This window comes from Castanea sativa, chromosome 10 (genome assembly GCF_040712315.1).
Source record: "Castanea sativa cultivar Marrone di Chiusa Pesio chromosome 10, ASM4071231v1".
Lineage (NCBI taxonomy): Eukaryota > Viridiplantae > Streptophyta > Magnoliopsida > Fagales > Fagaceae > Castanea > Castanea sativa.
Window position 1 is genome coordinate 16,143,959 of NC_134022.1, and position 17,718 is coordinate 16,161,676.

The 17,718-nt window shown below is 34.7% G+C and overlaps 1 protein-coding gene across 1 annotated transcript; it reads left to right on the forward strand.

The window, feature by feature from the left end:
• LOC142612108 (uncharacterized) lies at positions 1-2,469 on the forward strand. Its single transcript, XM_075784232.1, has 6 exons — positions 1-321; positions 537-678; positions 854-1,095; positions 1,210-1,681; positions 1,784-2,142; positions 2,251-2,469. Exons 1-6 carry the CDS (start codon positions 1-3, stop codon positions 2,467-2,469), a joined length of 1,755 nt encoding a protein of 584 aa, XP_075640347.1.
• Positions 2,470-17,718: the final 15,249 nt, after the last annotated feature.

Here is a 17,718-nt window from a genome sequence, read left to right on the forward strand (position 1 = left end):
ATGGAGGAGTATCTTAACACAATGCCTCACAAAGTGACCTCAGAGATGCAAGAGTATCTGTCTAGAGATTACAGTGTTGACGAAATCAAGGCGGCGTTGTTCCAAATGGGACTAACAAAGGCTCCTGAACTAGATGGTATGAATGCTCTCTTTTACCAAAAGTTTTGGCACATAGTTGGTGATGATGTGACTACTGCTGTGTTAGATTTTTTGAATTCTGGTTTAATGCTGCCTGAAATAAATTATACTCATATTGTGCTTATCCCAAAGATTAAATTGCCTGAGAAAATTTCAAATTATAGGCATATTAGCCTCTGCAATGTGATTTATAAAATTATTGCAAAAGTCTTGGCTAATAGATTGAAAATTATTCTCCCTCATCTGATATCTCCTTCCTAGAGTGCTTTTGTGCCTGGACGTTTGATTACTGATAATGTGTTGGTAGCTTATGAGTCCTTGCATTCCATGCATAATAAGAGATCTAGTAAAAAAGGTATCTTGCCTTGAAATTGGATATTAGCAAAGCCTATGATCAGGTTGAGTGGGATTTTCTTAGGGGAATTATGTCTAAATTGGGTCTTCTTGATATGTGGGTAGAACGGGTTATGAGCTGTGTGACTACTTCTTTATCTGTTCGGATTATTGGAAAGGCTTATGGAAACATCCGACCCTCAAGAGGTCTCCGTCAAGGAGACCCTCTATCTCCTTATTTATTTCTTTTATGTGCAGAAGGGTTCTCATCCTTGCTAGCCAAAGCACAGGAGGAAGGAAGGCTTCATGGAGTTTCCATTCGTAGGAGAGCTCCTAGCATATCGCATTTGCTTTTTGCAAATGATTCCCTCTTATTCTGTAGGGCTAATCAAGAAGAGGTGCAAGTTGTTACAGAGATTCTACAGACATGCTACTTCCTCAGGCCAATGCATTAACTTTGAGAAATCCTCAGTTTATTTTAGCAGCAACACAACAAGGGAACAGAGGGATAGCATTAAGCTGAATTTGGAAGTGAGGGAGGTGGACAGGTTTGATGATTATTTGGGGCTACCTACTTTAGTTGGTAGATCTAAGTATCAAACCTTCTCCTTTTTAAGGGACCGAGTATGGAAGAAGATATAGAGATGGAAAGGACAACTTTTATCTAAAGCGGGGAAGGAAATTCTAATAAAGGCAGTGGCGCAATCTATTCCTACATATACTATAGGGGTTTTCCAGTTACCGGTGAAGCTTTGTAATGATCTTAATGCTATATGTGCAAGATTTTGGTGGGGACAAATGGGTAATGAAAGAAAGATTCATTGGAAGAATTGGAGGGTATTATGTCAACCTAAGAGGGAAGGAGGAATGGGTTTTCGAGACATACGACTATTCAACTTAGCTATGTTAGCCAAGCAAGGGTTGAGATTATTACAGGAAAAAGATTCACTGTTATATGGATGCTTTAAGGTGAAGTATTTTCCACGTTGCAATTTTTTGGAGGCTAGGGATGTACCAAACAGTTCTTATGCTTGGAAAAGTCTTATTGCAGCCCAACCTATCTTGAAGAAGGGATGTTGTTGGAGTATGGGGGATGGATCTTCCATACTAGTTTGGCAGGATAAATGGATCCCGAATTTCCCCACGAACATGATCTTACATATGTCATCTGAGGTGGATAAGGAGCTACGAGTTAGTGATCTTATAGACTGTACAACCCATGACTAGGATAGGGGGAAAATAGGAGGTATGTTGCATAGGGAGGAAACAAAAACCATTTTATCCATTCCCTTAAGTAAACGACTATTACTAGATTCCATAGTGTGGCTGCCTAAGAAGGATGGAGGGTACTCAGTTCGGTCAGGCTACTTCACTGCTAGGAAGGTGCAAAAGGAGATGACTAGGTTTGAAGAATGCTCGAAGTCGATCAAAAATAATATGATTTGGTCAAGGTTGTGGAAGCTTCGTATTCCCAACAAAACCAAGATTTTTGGGTGGAGAGCAAGTCAGGATATCCTCCCGACAAGAGAAAATCTGACCAAGCACCAACTTTTGAAGGATGATACATGTCAGCTATTTATGCGAGAATCGAAATCGATGTTGCACGCATTATGGAGTTGTGCGGTGGCTGGAGATGTTTGGGCTAGAAGTCAGACTCCATTACAGAAGAGTGTGAGTGACCATGCAAGCTTTTTCCATCTGATGGAAGACAAGATGCTTAAATTGATGAACGAAGACCTTGAGTTATTTCTAGTGCGGTGCTGGATTATATGGAATTAGCGAAACACGATAATTCATGGAGGAGCTTTACAGGACCCAAACAGACTTGTACAACAAGCTGTGGATCTATTGGAAGAGGGTCAGGTGCAATTAGCTATACCAAGCTGGACTGAGATTGTGCAGACATGGACTCCACCTGCTAGTTGCCACTACAAAATTAATTTTGATGCTACGGTGTTTGATGACATTAAGGCTTCGGGTTTTAGGGTGGTTATCTGAAATGATACGGGTAAAGTTAGGGCGACGGTGTCAGCAAGAGGGCCACCGGTGATAGATAGTGAGGAGGCTGAGGTGTTGGCGGGGCGAAAGCATTGGAGTTTGCATTGGATGTGGGATTAACGGAAGTGGTTTTAGAGGGGGATTGTATAAGAGTTATGCGGTCCATCCAATCTAATGGGATGAATAACTCTGGCCTGGGTCACATCGATGGAGACATCCATTGCTTGGCAGCGGGATTTAGAGCTTGGTCTATTAATTATGTAAAACGTATCGCAAATTCTGTTGCCCATTCGTTGGCCAAATATGCTAGAAAAATAGATGATGAACTGGTATGGTTGGAAGAGTCCCCACCTCCTGCTTTGGAGGCATTGTACTTTGATTCTCGCTTTTTAATGAATGAATGAAATATGAGTTCACTTTCAAAAAAAATAAAAATGCTAGTATAGATGCGAAAGCAAAAGCATAGCATGTATTAATAACACACGAGGGTTTCGTGGTTTAGCCTAACGACCTACATCCACGGAGAAGACTCTAAATGATTATATTAATAATATATTAGAGTGTAGTATAAATCCTGTGTTACAATGAATCATAACATGTGTGTATATAGTAAACTAAACCATAGATTAATAGACTTCTAATACAAGTAGGAGACTTGACTTGCACACAAAATAGAATTAGGTTTGGGCCTATGCTACTAGGCTAATATATTTCTAAGACCCCATCTCAAACTCAAGATAGAAACTTGATGAAAGCTTGAGATTTGATAAGGTTGAGAAGCTCCCTTCAATGAAATTTGGCTCTATAATGGTGGTTTGAGGAAGACAATGGTCTTGCAGTAATTGATGTGACTTCTAACGGTGGCAAGAGTGTATGACTATACTGGAGAGTTTTGACGGCAGCAGTGGAAAGCCAAAGAAAATGAATGCAGCGAAGAAAGACAAAAATTGTTCTTAAATACACTATAAAGACAAAAAACCATGATCACAGGAAGGTTGCTTTGATACCATATTAGAAATACTGAATGAATAATATTGTATTTCACAAATAATAAAATGTACATGAGTGTCTTTATATAGGAGGCAGAGTGTGTAGTACAAGTATATGTGCTATAAAAGTAAACAAAGTAGGCCTACGACGCACAGCCTATTACACGTTAAGAATAGCAATGTATGTACTTTAACTTATAAACATTATGACATGATAGCTAGGGCCACCTCTACGAGTTCTCCCATGGTGTCTGTTATTTTAAAAGCTAATTCACCAGTGAGATCTCTAGCATGTAACAACTTGCTTGAGCTTTTTCAAATAGCATGGTAACTTGATAGGACACATTTCCTTTAGGAACTCTGAAAATTTTTCTTACTTGAAATAGTAGCTCCCGGCCCCTTGTTATACATTGAAGCATTATTGCATTTATATAAGTCCCAACGTCTAGAAGCCCAAAGTTTTTGCACAAATAGATGAATAAAAGTACATGTGCAACATCGCATATGCATTTCAGTTTATATTGTTAGGTTTTAAGTTAGTAATGTTGGCAAACCATGACAAAAAGTAAGTTGGTTTAGAATAGTGTACTTTCAAGTCCAAGAAAAAAAACTCAAGTTCAGGATGAAAAAAATGGGTTACAATTTGTTTCATTCGATTGGTACTTGATTGGTACTCGATCGATCAAAAGTCGCATATCAGCAACATAAAAAGCTCATAACTTGACCGTTTGAAGCCCAAATCGCGAGCCATTTTTTCTAGTATTTAAAGGACATTATAAGCTAACCCTAAAAAGGTTTTTCAGAGTTTTTTTTTAGAGAGATTAGATTGCAACTTGTGCCTCTTTTGTAGATCTAGGGTTTTGTACCAAAAAACTCTCTAAAGTCTTCTACTGGTGTTATTCCTTGAAGAATCTCAAGATCCGGTGTTGTAAAAGTTGCTGCATACAAGATCAATGTCTAAGAAGATCCAAAACCTTTGAGTGGAGTCTTAAAGTCACAAGCAGGTGAGCTTGTTGGTGCAAAGTCCAAAGAGAGAAGGAGTTTATGGATTCGGAGCTTGTACGTAGTCGTGTCAGTAAGTTTTACATATGGTAGTAATAGGATGTTAGTGGTCTAAGTCTTATTGTAAACTTCAATTTGTTCTAGTGGATTTGCTTTTTACCTTAAGGATAGTTAGGTTAAATCCTCCCTAGGTTTTTTACCGGTTTGCTTTTTACCTAATAAACCTAAGTATTCACTTGGTTAATTAATTAGGTTAAACAATCTAGTTTACAGGGATAAAAAACCTAACCTATATAATGATCCACTATCAACTTCATATTCAAGTTATCCAATAATTAATTACAAACATATATAGTTTTAGATAACGTAGCTTTCTATACATTGTAAAAAAAACCATTGCCTTGGAGATCCATAAGATTCACTTTGTTGATGCATTTCTTGTCATAATTATCAATATGATAAACAATCTCGCCATTTTCGTTGAAAACGGTACATCCATTTCCCTGCATCACGAGAGATTCCATCCATATAGTGAATGCTTCTTGTTGTATATGCTAGAGTGGATGCAGAAGGGGAAATATAGAAGGGAACACCGAGAACACGAGGGTTACGTGGTTCCCCTTCGAGGGGAACTTATGCTTCCCCTTTCGCATCCACTCTAGCATATACAACACTTCTCTCTTTGAAGTAATATAAGAAGAAGAAGCAACATTAATGGATGTGGGAACATGAACCTTGTCCATTTGAGAAAAAATTGGACTTGAGCTATGAATAGAGCTTTTGGGCCAGCTCCAAGATACTTGGTGACTCTTTTTTAATAGTTAGGGTAGGTATATAGACGTGTGAGTGCATGGTAGTCATGCGTAGAAAAACAAAATAATGAACATAAAAAAATAATATAACATAATTTGATCCAACTAATAAACTTATATTTTGAAGTAACATAGTATTTTTATATGTTATATTGGTCTCAATTCTCTTAGGAAATTATTTCTATAATAAGTGATTTCAGACTTAAATAGTGAACTGAAAAATGGAAAGAAACTCAATCATTCAAATGGGATCTCCGGTTTTATGGATTAGTTTGGCCATAAGATAAGTCTATCACGTTTATTGTATTCGCATACATATGGATATCCGGAAAATTGTATTTGCAGCTATTTTATTAAGAGAAATGTTAAAGAATATCTAAGAACATTGGATTAGGAGCTATTTTTAAAATTATTTTATGAAAAAATAATAAAGCAATTAATTTTGTTAATAGTTTTATATATTTCTCATGAAAGTAGTGTCAAAATTTTCTTATTGTGATTCATTAACAATTGCCATAAAGGCCCATGTTAACTTGAGTTTCATGGAATCTCTTCTACATTTTTGACTTCTTCTAGAGTTCTAAGTATTACTAAATTACCATATAAAAATGAAGGGGATTTTCTTATTATTTTGAGGGTTTTGATGACTTGGGAACAGTGGACTTTCATCAATATCATAAATTTGTATTGCTTTTTTGATAAGCCTTATATTTGAATTGCTTGCTCCTCTTTCCAATAGATAGTTTATATATATAATCTTTTGCTTGATTGGAACTTTAATAGGTTCCTTTTCTGGACCGAATCAAGTGTCCATCTGTTAGTGTTGGTGACGAAATAGCTAGAGTCTGGGGATATGGGCAGAGCTGGCAGGGATAAGTACCCCTTATCTTTTTTTCTTTTTCCTTTGTTTGAAGTACCCCTTATCTTGTCTGTCCCCTTCTACCAAAAAAATTGAAAAGGCTCCCTCCTGTATTATATAAAGATAATAAAATTAATTTTAAATATAAAATTTGAATGATAAAATGGATTTTCAATAATATAGAGAGAGGATTCTTATTATAATTGAGGGAGATTGTATTTATATTAACAGGTGAGCGAGGAGAAGTGACAACCAAACCAATATTTCTATGTTTGAATAACGATGATAGCCCTTGTGCTGACTTTGCACCAATTCTTGAGTATTGCAGACAATTTATGAACCAATAAATCCCAACTTCCTTGAAAATCAACCATTGCTTTAGGGAAGAAAATACCTGCTTTGATGATGTGCTTTATTTCATCATAATTTTGTTATTTTGGATTTTTCATCATGATGTGCTTTTGATTAGAGATAGCAGTCTTTGTTTGGACCCAGTAGCCTTATTAACTGAGAAGTTGTTTGTTTGTTTAAATATTTCCCTATTTTAACCCCAAAAATGAAAGAAAAAACTTTCATCTTCATTGGATATTGGAAGAATTGAATCATCCAATTCTACTTTCAATTGTTCGAAGGTAAAAAGATGTTTATTTTACATCTAGTTAATCACCAATCATTTATTAAACGGTTATTGTATCATCCTACCAATAGGAATAATTAAGCACTTGTGTAGGTCATCTTCATCCTTGAGCCTATAAAAGGAAGGGGAAGACACCCATTTGTACAACATTGTTCATTATATTCCCAGATTTAATAATAGGTAGGCATTAGAGGTTAGAACATTATTCAGTACCTCATCATCATCCGTGATTTTTTAACCTTCTTGTCCAGCCAGAGAGTTTTTCCACGTTAAAAAGCATGGTCTCTATTATTATTTTTTATTATATATTACCACTCTTGCCCTATTCACTGACACAGTCACAAGCCATTTCTCAACAATATAATGACACTCGGATAATGGTGGTGTCAAAATTCTACTTCGAGTACCTTTCTATAACTGACCTCATCAACCTAAGATCATAAGACTTCCTCTTAAAATTATACTCTATATTTTAAACAAATAATTTTATTTATAAACATACAAATTTTTTAATTGGGATTTTAGAGGCTGTAAGTATATATATAATATTGTTTTAAAATTTTGGGGCCATCCTTATATTAAAGTATTAAATATTTATGAATTTTTGTAAAAATTTTGGAGCTAGCAACCATGACCGCTGTCCCTAAGATGGCTCCACCACTAAAATTCTTTTATACACTGGCTTTGTGACTTATAAAAGCCTTGCACCCTGAGCTATTGGTGGTGTGAGGTTCTAGATTAACATCAACAACAACAATAATAAATAAAATAAAAACTAGAGGATTTATTTTATGAGGGAAGGAAAAAACTCTCAATTGGTTTAACAAAAACTTTTATGCACTACACCCAAGTTCTATCTTACTTCAACATTACGTGGGAGAAGAATCATTTATTGCTCTTGGGAACTTTCATTGGCTATGCAAAAAATAATTGTCAAAAAAGTTTTTTTTTTTTTTCATAAAAAGTTTTAAAATTTTCATAAAATCCGTTAACTTTTTTTTTTAATAATAAAAGTCTAGCCAAAAAAAAAAAAAATCAATTCAAGAGCCTGCTTCAGAAATTGAAACGTGCACACAATATTCCATGTGCCATCAGTGGTAACATGGACGAGAAATGTGATTTCCTATTAGGATCTCAATCTTGACACCAAGATCAAGAAAAAAAAAAAAATCCTCGCTACGATCCACACCGACTTCCTATAAGTAAAATTGAAAATTGAGATATATATCTAAATTATGTGATTTAATCATACGGTTAGAGCTTTTTACGAAGAGAAAAGAAATCAGAATAAAATAGTTATCCTTCTAAAAAAGAAAATAAAAGCACTGACATAATATATTTTTTTATTAATGGAATATTGGTTGAATATTGGATAATATATTTTCCATACATGATACAACTATAAAGATTGGAGGAATTTATTTTATTTTAAATGAAGATGACGGATGGAGTGAAGTGTAGAAGTATTCTTTATTATTAATTCTTTTTTTGAACCCAAGTATTCTTTATTATTAGATTGATGGTATCCGATTGATCACGTTTAAAGCATGTAGTCGGTATATACATATACTATATCTGTGTGTACTATATAATCACCTATAGCTAGGTACCTTAATTAAACTTTCGCTATACATATTTGACTTTTGGAAAATTCTACTTTGATGCTCTCACTTTTTCTTTTCTATTTTTTTTTTTGTTGGTAATAATGGTACTTCTAATATTTTGGGAAATTCTAATATTTTTTTTACTAGATAGAAATTCTACTGTAATATAATTTAAGCATATATGTGTGTGAAACTTTCTCCTAACTCAACAAGTACTTGTACTTATACTTGTAAAATGACCATCATGTTAATGGTGCATAGTAGTGGTACCGTAATAGTCAATATCACTAAAATATCATATTGGATGGTAGAAATATCACTTTAAAATATTTAATAGCACCACTGTCATATGTAATAGTAAAACATTATATTTGATTTTTTTTTTTTTTTTGAGAAAGTTATATTTGATTGTTGATCACATTAGATGATACCAACTTTCATTAGACAGTATCAATATCACATACACTACAAAAAACGCGCGCTATAGAAAAAAAGCGGCTATATCTGACCTATAGCCGCGTTTAAAAGAAACGCGGCTATAGACCAAACCTATAGCCCCGTTTCCTAGAAACGTGGGTTCAGACCCAACCTATAGCTGCGTTTTGTTAAACGCGGCCATAGGTTAGGTCTAAAGCCGCGTTTCTAGTGCCTTGAGCTGCGTTTTATGCCCGGACTATAGCCGCGTTTATCAAAACGCGGCTATAGGTCCAGACAAAATTTTTTTTTAATAGGGTGCTATGTACAGTAGAACAAATTTTTTTTTATAAGGGAGGGTTATAGCCGCGTTTCACAAAAACGCAGCTATAGGTCCAGTCAAATAATATATTTATTTTAAAAAGATAACTTGTATATCCAAATAAATTTCTTTTTTTTTTTTACATAAGGGGGGGCTATAGCCGCGTTTTCAAAAACGCGGCTATAGGTCCAGTCAAATAATATATATTTTAAAAGATTATCTGTGCATCCGAATAAATTATTATTTTTTATAAGGGAGGGGCTATAGCCGCGTTTCTGAAAATGCGGCTATAGGTCCAGTCAAATAATATATATATTTTTTAAAAGGATGACCTGTGCATCCAAATAAATTTTTTTAGTATAAAGGAAGGGCTATAGCCGCGTTTTCAAAAACGCGGCTATAGGTAACACCAATAAAAAAGCCCAGAACCCACTTTCCCACCTACCCCCACTCTTATCTTTTCTTTCTTATCTTTTCTTTCTTTGGTCATTGTCTGCTTTCCTGGGTTCTTTCTTTCTTTCTTCTCTGCAAGTCACGCCGAACTCCTTTCTTTCTTTCTTTTTTTTTTTTTTTTTCCCTTCTTCACTCCAACATAGCTCTTTTTTTTTTCTTTGTTTCTTTGCTGCTGCTTCTTCTATTCTTTTTTTCTCTCTTTCCTTCTTTTTTTCTCTCGTTCCTTCTTTTTTTCTTTCAACACAACGCACACTCCTCTCACCGGTACACTCCACACCACCATATACTTCATTTTTCAAGCAAGGGTCACTGGAAAACTTCATAAGAAAAGCTAAAGGCTCACTCATCTCTACTATTTGAAGTAAAAATTCTCTAATTTTTTTTATGGGTATTATACTTTTTCTAGAAGTTATTTTTGCTATTGTGTTGCTGATATTGTGCTTATGTTTAAATAGGTTTGTGTTCTTGAGCTTTGGTGTTCTTTGAATGGATTTAGTGTTAAATTTGGGTTGGTTTTGTTTAAATTTGGAGCATGTTGCATTTGTACTGTCAGTATATTGTGTTTGATTTTGAATTTTTTGGGTTTGTGTTTAATTTAAAAATTCTTTTTGTTTGAATTTTGAATTTTTCGGGGAAAAAAAAACCCAGAAAATTATTTTTGTTAAAAAAAAAAAAAGCTGAATTTTTGAATTTTTTGGGGAAAAAAAACCCTAGTAATTTTTTTTTTGGTTTTTAAAAAGACCTATAGCCGCGGTTTAAACGCAGCTCAGGTCTGGTCTGTAGCCGCGTTTTTAAAAAACGCGGCTTCAGGTCTGGTCTGTAGCCGCGTTTTTAAAAATGCGGCTATAGACCCGCAGGGTCTGTTGCTGCGCCACTTAGGCCGGGGTTGTAAACGCGGCCATAGAAAACGCGGCTTCAAGTCTATAGCCGCGTTTTTGAAACGCGGCTATAGACCCCGTTTTTTGTAGTGATATGACAATAATTACGTTATATGTTATATATATGTATGTATTAAAAAAAAAGGCTAACATGTAAATTGGCAAATTGCACCCTCTAAATTTGATAGAATTTCATTTCAATCATTTAATTTTACTTTCATTTAATTGAATTCTCAAAGTTTCAAATTTATTAAATTTTTCATTCTATTTAATTTTGTTAACAAATTTCTCTTAAAAAATATTATTTTCACATGAAATAAAAGTTTAACAAAATTGGACAAAAGACCTGAATTGAATAATTTTGAAATTGAAGGACTTAATTAAACAAAAATGAAATTAGATAACTGAAATAAATTTCAATTAAACTTAGAGGGCATATTTTGAATTTTAGCCAAAAAAGAAGAAGTTAGAACTATACTAAGAAGAAGCATTTTCACACATAATTTCTCTAGAAAGATTATTATAAAGGTTCTGCTTATCCTTGGTGTTATACTGGAAACACATGTAGACTAGGTGAGATGACTGAATTTTGGAATCTAATAGGAACAATATTCGTTCAAAATTAATAATATCCATACATATGCAAAAAAACAAAGTAGAGACAGTATTTAAATACGTGTGTATTGTGTAACTTATGAATATAATTAAATAAGCATGTAATGTGAAATCATAGATCCATGCACCGACAATGCTATCAAAGATCAAGAGCAAAAAGATATAAATTAAAGAATGAAAATTAACTGGTCAGATTTACCTATATACATGTGATACATGCATGCAAAGGCTATATTAGTATTCGCATGAAGCAGTGAAGCACACTAGCAGGAAGCAGAGCAGAGTGCACCTTATTTTTTAGACTGAAATTAATTTGGAACATATTAAGGGGAGGCTATAGTGGCAACAAACACGACGTCTTATAAAAATTTTAATCAAAATTTATATAATGAAAAAACGAGAGGATATAATGGGCACCGAGTTTACGTTACGATGCCACACCATTTTCTATATATGATTGTGAAGTTTTGTTGAAATTATCTTAAATCATTCAAAGGATTCACTACAAAAAAAAGGTTCTATAGCCGCGTTTTTAAAACGTGGCTATAGCTCCAAAAAACGTGGCTATAGGACCATTTGGTCTATAGCCGTGTTTTTTTAGGCCACGTTTTTAACCATGGCCTAAAATGCGTAACTATAGGCCTATGGCCACGTTTTTTTGTAGCCGTGGCTATAGGCAGACCAATGGCCACGCTTTTAGAAACGTGGCTACAGGACATACTGTAGCCATGGTTTCAGAACCGCGGCCATAGCCACGTTCTATAGCCACGTTTACAACGTGGCTATAGGGCAATTGGTAACTTGCCCTGAAGCAAGATTAGCCGCGTTTAAAACGCGGCTATAGACTTCTTAAAAATGCGGCCATAGAACGTGGCTATGGCCGCGGTTCTGAAACCGTGGCTACAGTATGTGTTGTAGCCACGTTTCTAAAAATGTGGCCCCAGCCCATTACTATGGCCGCGTTTTGAAAACGCGGCTATAATTTAATTGAGGAAATTAAGCAACAGCTTACCTATATTAAACACAATGAAATATTTTTATTCATTGAAGATAACTCTTTAAGTAAATAAAAAACCCAATTATATAAACCCATCACTACATTTTTCTCATCAACCAAACAGAGATTATCTTGACCTAAACAATTTCAAATTACCAACAATAGGCAGAGACAAGAAAAGACAAGTCTGGGCTTCAAATGCAGGCATGCTGTGATGCACACAGCAACTTCCCAACCCCCTCCCCTAAATCCTAATCCCTTCAATTTGTAAGCTACTCTCAATTGCTACTACCACCATGCAAATGCAAGACTACCTACATATGTATGGATGTTCAATTTGATTGTTGCTGGCCTTGTGCATCACTACAGTTTCTTCATTTTTGTGTCTCTCTAGTTCAAAATTGAGACTAATTATTATAATGTCATGTCATTGATTTAAAACTTTAATTGGCTTAATAATGTACCATATATAATGTGTGTGTGTGTGTGTGTGTGTTATACATGTTAAACTAGTTCACCCCCAACAAATAAAAACAGAAATTAGAATATCCAAGAAATAGACATGTGGAGGGTCAATGAAATACCATTTGCATTTGTTGAAGTCAAAGAGGCCTGGGACCATGTCTCCGGAATTGTGGATTGAGTAACTGGACGTCCTGCGCCCACAAAAACATACAGTTAAAACTTTTTAAACATGAGTGCAACATCATTTACCATTGCTTATGATAATGCAGATTCTTGTAAGTGCAAATCTCATACCTCTAAAGGAGCTTGTAAACCTGCATCCATGAAACAACAAAGAATTGTTTAAGAACAAACTATTATGGGATCAAGCAACTGAGCAAAGCAATTATTCAGCTTATTGAATCATCCAATTCAGGGAGAATAGTAAATGTCTCTTCCATCATGGGACAATTAAAGGTAAAAATAGGAAAACTCATCTTATTAAACCATTTATAAGCAGCTGCATTTGGTCAAGATCATTTTTGGTAAATACAGAGCTCACGTTTATTAAACTCATCTTATCTATGTGTGGCATGAATGTTGTGTGGCTGTGACAATTGGACGTAAAAGTCAGATTAAACTCAAAATTTCTCTTGTATTACCTACGGCATTCAGTGGACTATTGTGTGCATCATCATATTCATCCCCTTGAACTGAATGATACAAATTTTAGTTCTCTGCATGAGAGTAATGCTATGTTTTCCCATTAACACCTGGAGCTATCAATCTCCTGCCACTAGTTTCAACCAAATGACCATGGTGTGGATGCATATTATACTAGTTACAAATACTAAATGACCTAAGGACTTAAGGGCCATATCATATGAACAAACCCAGTTTACTACCTTCCAATCAAATTTCCATATCAATATTAGCCTTAAATGCAATTATCATTAGCAAGTCTGAAATTTAATGGAACAGAATTTTTTTTTTTCTAACACACACACACACACATATATATAACTGGGCTGTGGGTTCAAATGGCAGTTCCATAACTTGCCAATAAAAAACAAAAACTGTAAAATAGTTAAATTATTTAAGGAATTGAACCTCAAAAACAACTTTGACTACATAATAACCAAAAGAATCCATGTGTCTCCGATGCCCATAACCAATACTTGTAGTATCTTCGCTTGGTCCTCAGAGCTAAATATGAAAATCAGATACTTGCAACCAAACCCAAGCCATCGGGTCTAAGCATATATCAGTTTGAATATAAGAAAAAAAAAAAGCAATCTTAAGTAATGAAGATACTATTTTTAGGCAATTTAATTTTTCTGTTGGCATCTATAATAACAGCATTATATATCTACCATATAAGCTTACATCTCATATCTGTGTACCAAAAGAAATATCAGAGCACCCAAACCTTATTTCAAACCATATCTTCCTTATTTCAGGACAGAACTTTACCTAAGAATTTGGTATCGCAAGCAATTCATAAATATTATTGTTATCCAAAAAAAAATCTTATTGTTAAAAATGGCCATATGTTGTTTAAACAAGGAATTTTTTTTTTTTTTGGCTATTTCTGAATAAACAGTTGATAGTGCTATCACTGTTAAAAATAAATATTTCAAGTAAATCATGGGAGTTAAAATGACTTATCAAATTTTCCATTAATTTTATGGTCAACCTGGAAAGTGCTTGACAGTTTCACAGGTGTAGTTAATCACGAGTCATTTGGCCAAGGTTAAGTAAGCTATCAAGTTCTCAGAAAAACACTACTAGATGATGAGTTTAGTTGAGTTGGCTGCGTACCATATATGTATGACTTCTTTAAGCTTCCTAGACTTCAAAAGTGTGGCGTAAATCCAACTTCAATTCTTTATACTTTTTTGCCGTGATGGGTATAGTAAATTTCCTCCTATCAACAAACCTCCGACAAAAGTTTATTATCTTTTCACTAGTTACGTTCTTGCCTCATCCCTTCCTCTATACCGTGTGTGGAAGTTTAATTTGGAAGGAGAGAAAAATAAAGACCAAGGGGAAATGAGAGAAGAGAAGAAGGGAATTGTTATTATTTATCCTTGTTCATATGTTTTAGAATTAAGTAGGAGGAAGAAAAATAAAGGGTTATATAAATTAACAATTATGACCTTTACTAATTTTAAAAAACAGTTATAAATTGATATAATGAGAATAAAATTTATAATTTAAATATTTTTCATATAAGTGGAGTCTATTCTCTCTGCTCTCCTCCAAATTCCTCCAACTTGGAGGAATAAACAAAAAAAAAGGGTTAGGAGGGGCCCCTTTAAATCAATCCCCTTTGATAAACATCTAAACAAGGTTCATTAAACCTTATCATTCCCCTTCCTTCTACTCCCCCTCTCCTCTCTCCTCCATTCAAACAAGTTGTTATGCTTAGAAAATAGCATAAGAAAATAGTGGTGCAGGTCAGGATGAGCCACAGGGTGGAGCAATTACTCCATCCCTAATTTCATAGGGGTGTGTGTGTTTAAAAAAAAAAAAAAAAAAAACTATAAATTCCATTATATGGCTTCCGTTCTAAAATGATTACTCTATATCATTAGGCTAAGTCACCAATTGGTTTTTGTTGTTAGTGAAGTTTGAACCTCAAATAATTTACTTGATAATAAAAGACATCAATTGAGCTAATAATTATATTCTCTAATTAATTTGGTGGTTTTAACATTGATAAGATAAAGATGATAAATAAAATAAATGAGCAGCTTTAAGACTTAAGAGTGCTAAAAAATAATAGGGTTAGGTAGATGAAATAATATACTCCATTATTTATAATAAAATTATATATGTGCACGCACACACACTTGAGATGGTGTAGATAAATCTCATGCCCGCCTTGTATCCTCTTTAAGGGAGGGAAAAATCCGTACGTGGTACTCTTAATTCCTATAACACACCATCTAATAATAAGTCACACGGATCTATTTCTTAGCAAGAAAGAAAGAAACAACCAATAAAAAAAATAATTAAAAAAGAAAACAAGAGAGAAAGAAACCACTTGGGACATGCATACTTTTTAAATACAACTATACGAAGGAAGATTCATGCACTTACTACTAGGGACACTGAACATTCAAGGATTTTTTTTTGGGTGATAGAGCATTCAAGTTACTTCCCATGGTCAATTACTGGATAATTATCACGAAATGATTATTTTCATTTGATTGAAGTACTTTATACACAATAAGAAAAAAGTCAAAATAATGAGCATAATGTCAATGGCTTGAATCATAATTCCATGGCATATTAAGATGTATCAAACCAAGATGTACAAGATATGTAGAGCATTTCAAAGGGGTGAGTAAGACTAAGAATAGTAAAAAGAAATAAGGGCTTAAATTTACTTGCATGTCCTTTTTTTGGTGGAATTTTGGGGGGTCAAATCATGAACCAAAAAAAAAAAACGCGGCTTCAGGGTAACTATGGCCGCGTTTTTAATAAACGCGGCTTTAGGACAGACCTAGAGCCGTGTTTTTAAAACGCGGCTTCAAGACATATATTAAAAAAAAAAAAAAAAATTCAGATGGGTCTGAAGCCGCGTTTTTAAAACGCGGCTTCAGCCCATTCCAGAAAAACGCGGCCATTGGTCCAAAAAACGCGGCTACAGAGTTGGGCTTGGGCTGCGTTCGTCACACGCGGCCATAATATAGGTGCTGTGGGTGCGTTTTTAAAAAACGCGGCCCAAGTAGGGTCTTAGGCCGCGTTTTTACAAACGCGGCTGAAAAAAACGCGGCCTAAGACCCGCGTTTTTTGTAGTGATTAAGCATCTCTTATACGTTGGGTAATAGAGTAAAATTTATAAATTCATTCTTATTATTACTAGAAAATAAAGTTTTTTTTTAGTTGAATTTTTTTTTTTCAACCGGAGGAGGAGATTTGGGAGTGGAGGGTCTCGGATTTAATTGATTGGCGTATCACTGCCATGTTCCATCCATTTGATGCCGAAGCTATTCTCCAAGTTCCTTTGAGCAGGCGGGTGGTGCAAGATGTGATGGTGTGGTCTTGTTCAAAGAAGGGAAATTATACAGTGATGCGGTCTTGTTCAAAGAAGGGAGATTATTTTGGAAGGTGATAGTGCGTTGGTGATGCAGACGGTTTCCCAGACTCAACCGAATCTTTCACGGCTTGGATTAATCTATGAAGGTATTTGGTGCTTGGCTGCAGGCTTTAGATCCATTTCAATTAATTGTGTTAGGGGCACTCCTAATAGTGTTGCTCATGCTTTGGCTAGATTCGCTAGATTAATTGATGATGATATTGTTTGGTTGGAGGAGGATCCCCACCTGTGGTGGATGCTTTGTATTTGGATGCTAATGCTCTAAATTAATGAAAATTGGTTGGTTCCGGTTTCAAAAAATAAAAATAAAAATCACTTTACTCTGCTAATTCAAAGTAGGACAGAGTTTTTAATACACTCATGGCTAACTTTTCCATACGTGCATGTTGTATCAAAAACAAGTTTATTCAAACTTGTTAGTTAGCATGGACATTAAATCACGTGGGAGATAAATTTGAATATCTTGTTAATTATAATAAGAAGAATGAATATAACTTCTTCTTGTCTATTAATTATACTTCTTTATTTTAATAAATTCATGACTAAAGGAGAAAACTGTAGAGCTTGGAAAACAAGATTGGAGTAGAGCGAGTGGCCAAAATAGTAACCAAGTCATGAAACTTAGATTTGGGACTTTAGAAAATACATATGTTTAAGTCTTTAGGGGAGAGTGGTCAGCTTGTAGCTAGGATCAAGCTCATTTGAAAGAGATTTTGCTTTGCGTAGAAATTAAGTCATAAAAAGGTTGCCCTGTTTGAGAGTTTGTAATTGCATATGAATTTGAAAATACGGGTATATTGGAAGCAAAGCAAGTGACACTTCAAGAGTAGTCCATATTTCTTGAGATGAAGAGAGGCCAACAACTAATGGTAAGATTTAATTTGACAAGGAAGAAATGAAAAGGCTCATGAGAAGCTGGTGTTGCCTAGTCCAAGAAAAAGACATGCCAGATTTGGGGTTGAAACATTTTTTATACGAATTGTATGTAAGGGGTATGGGTTAAAAACATCAACAAAACTAAGAAGATCTTGTCATTTAAGATAAGGAAGCACTTGTAGTAACCCTCTCACACTCCATTGGCTGTTTCTTTAATTTTACTATTTATATAAATGAAT

Bases quoted from the DNA above. Each gene is read 5' to 3' on its own strand.
- LOC142612108 (XM_075784232.1), top strand. From the start codon at position 1: ATGGAGGAGTATCTTAACACAATGCCTCACAAAGTGACCTCAGAGATG. The intron at 679-853 runs GTCTCCGTCAAG...CTTATTCTGTAG, and splicing joins AAACATCCGACCCTCAAGAG to GGCTAATCAAGAAGAGGTGC. The intron at 1,096-1,209 runs GTATGGAAGAAG...GGGGTTTTCCAG, and splicing joins TCTCCTTTTTAAGGGACCGA to TTACCGGTGAAGCTTTGTAA.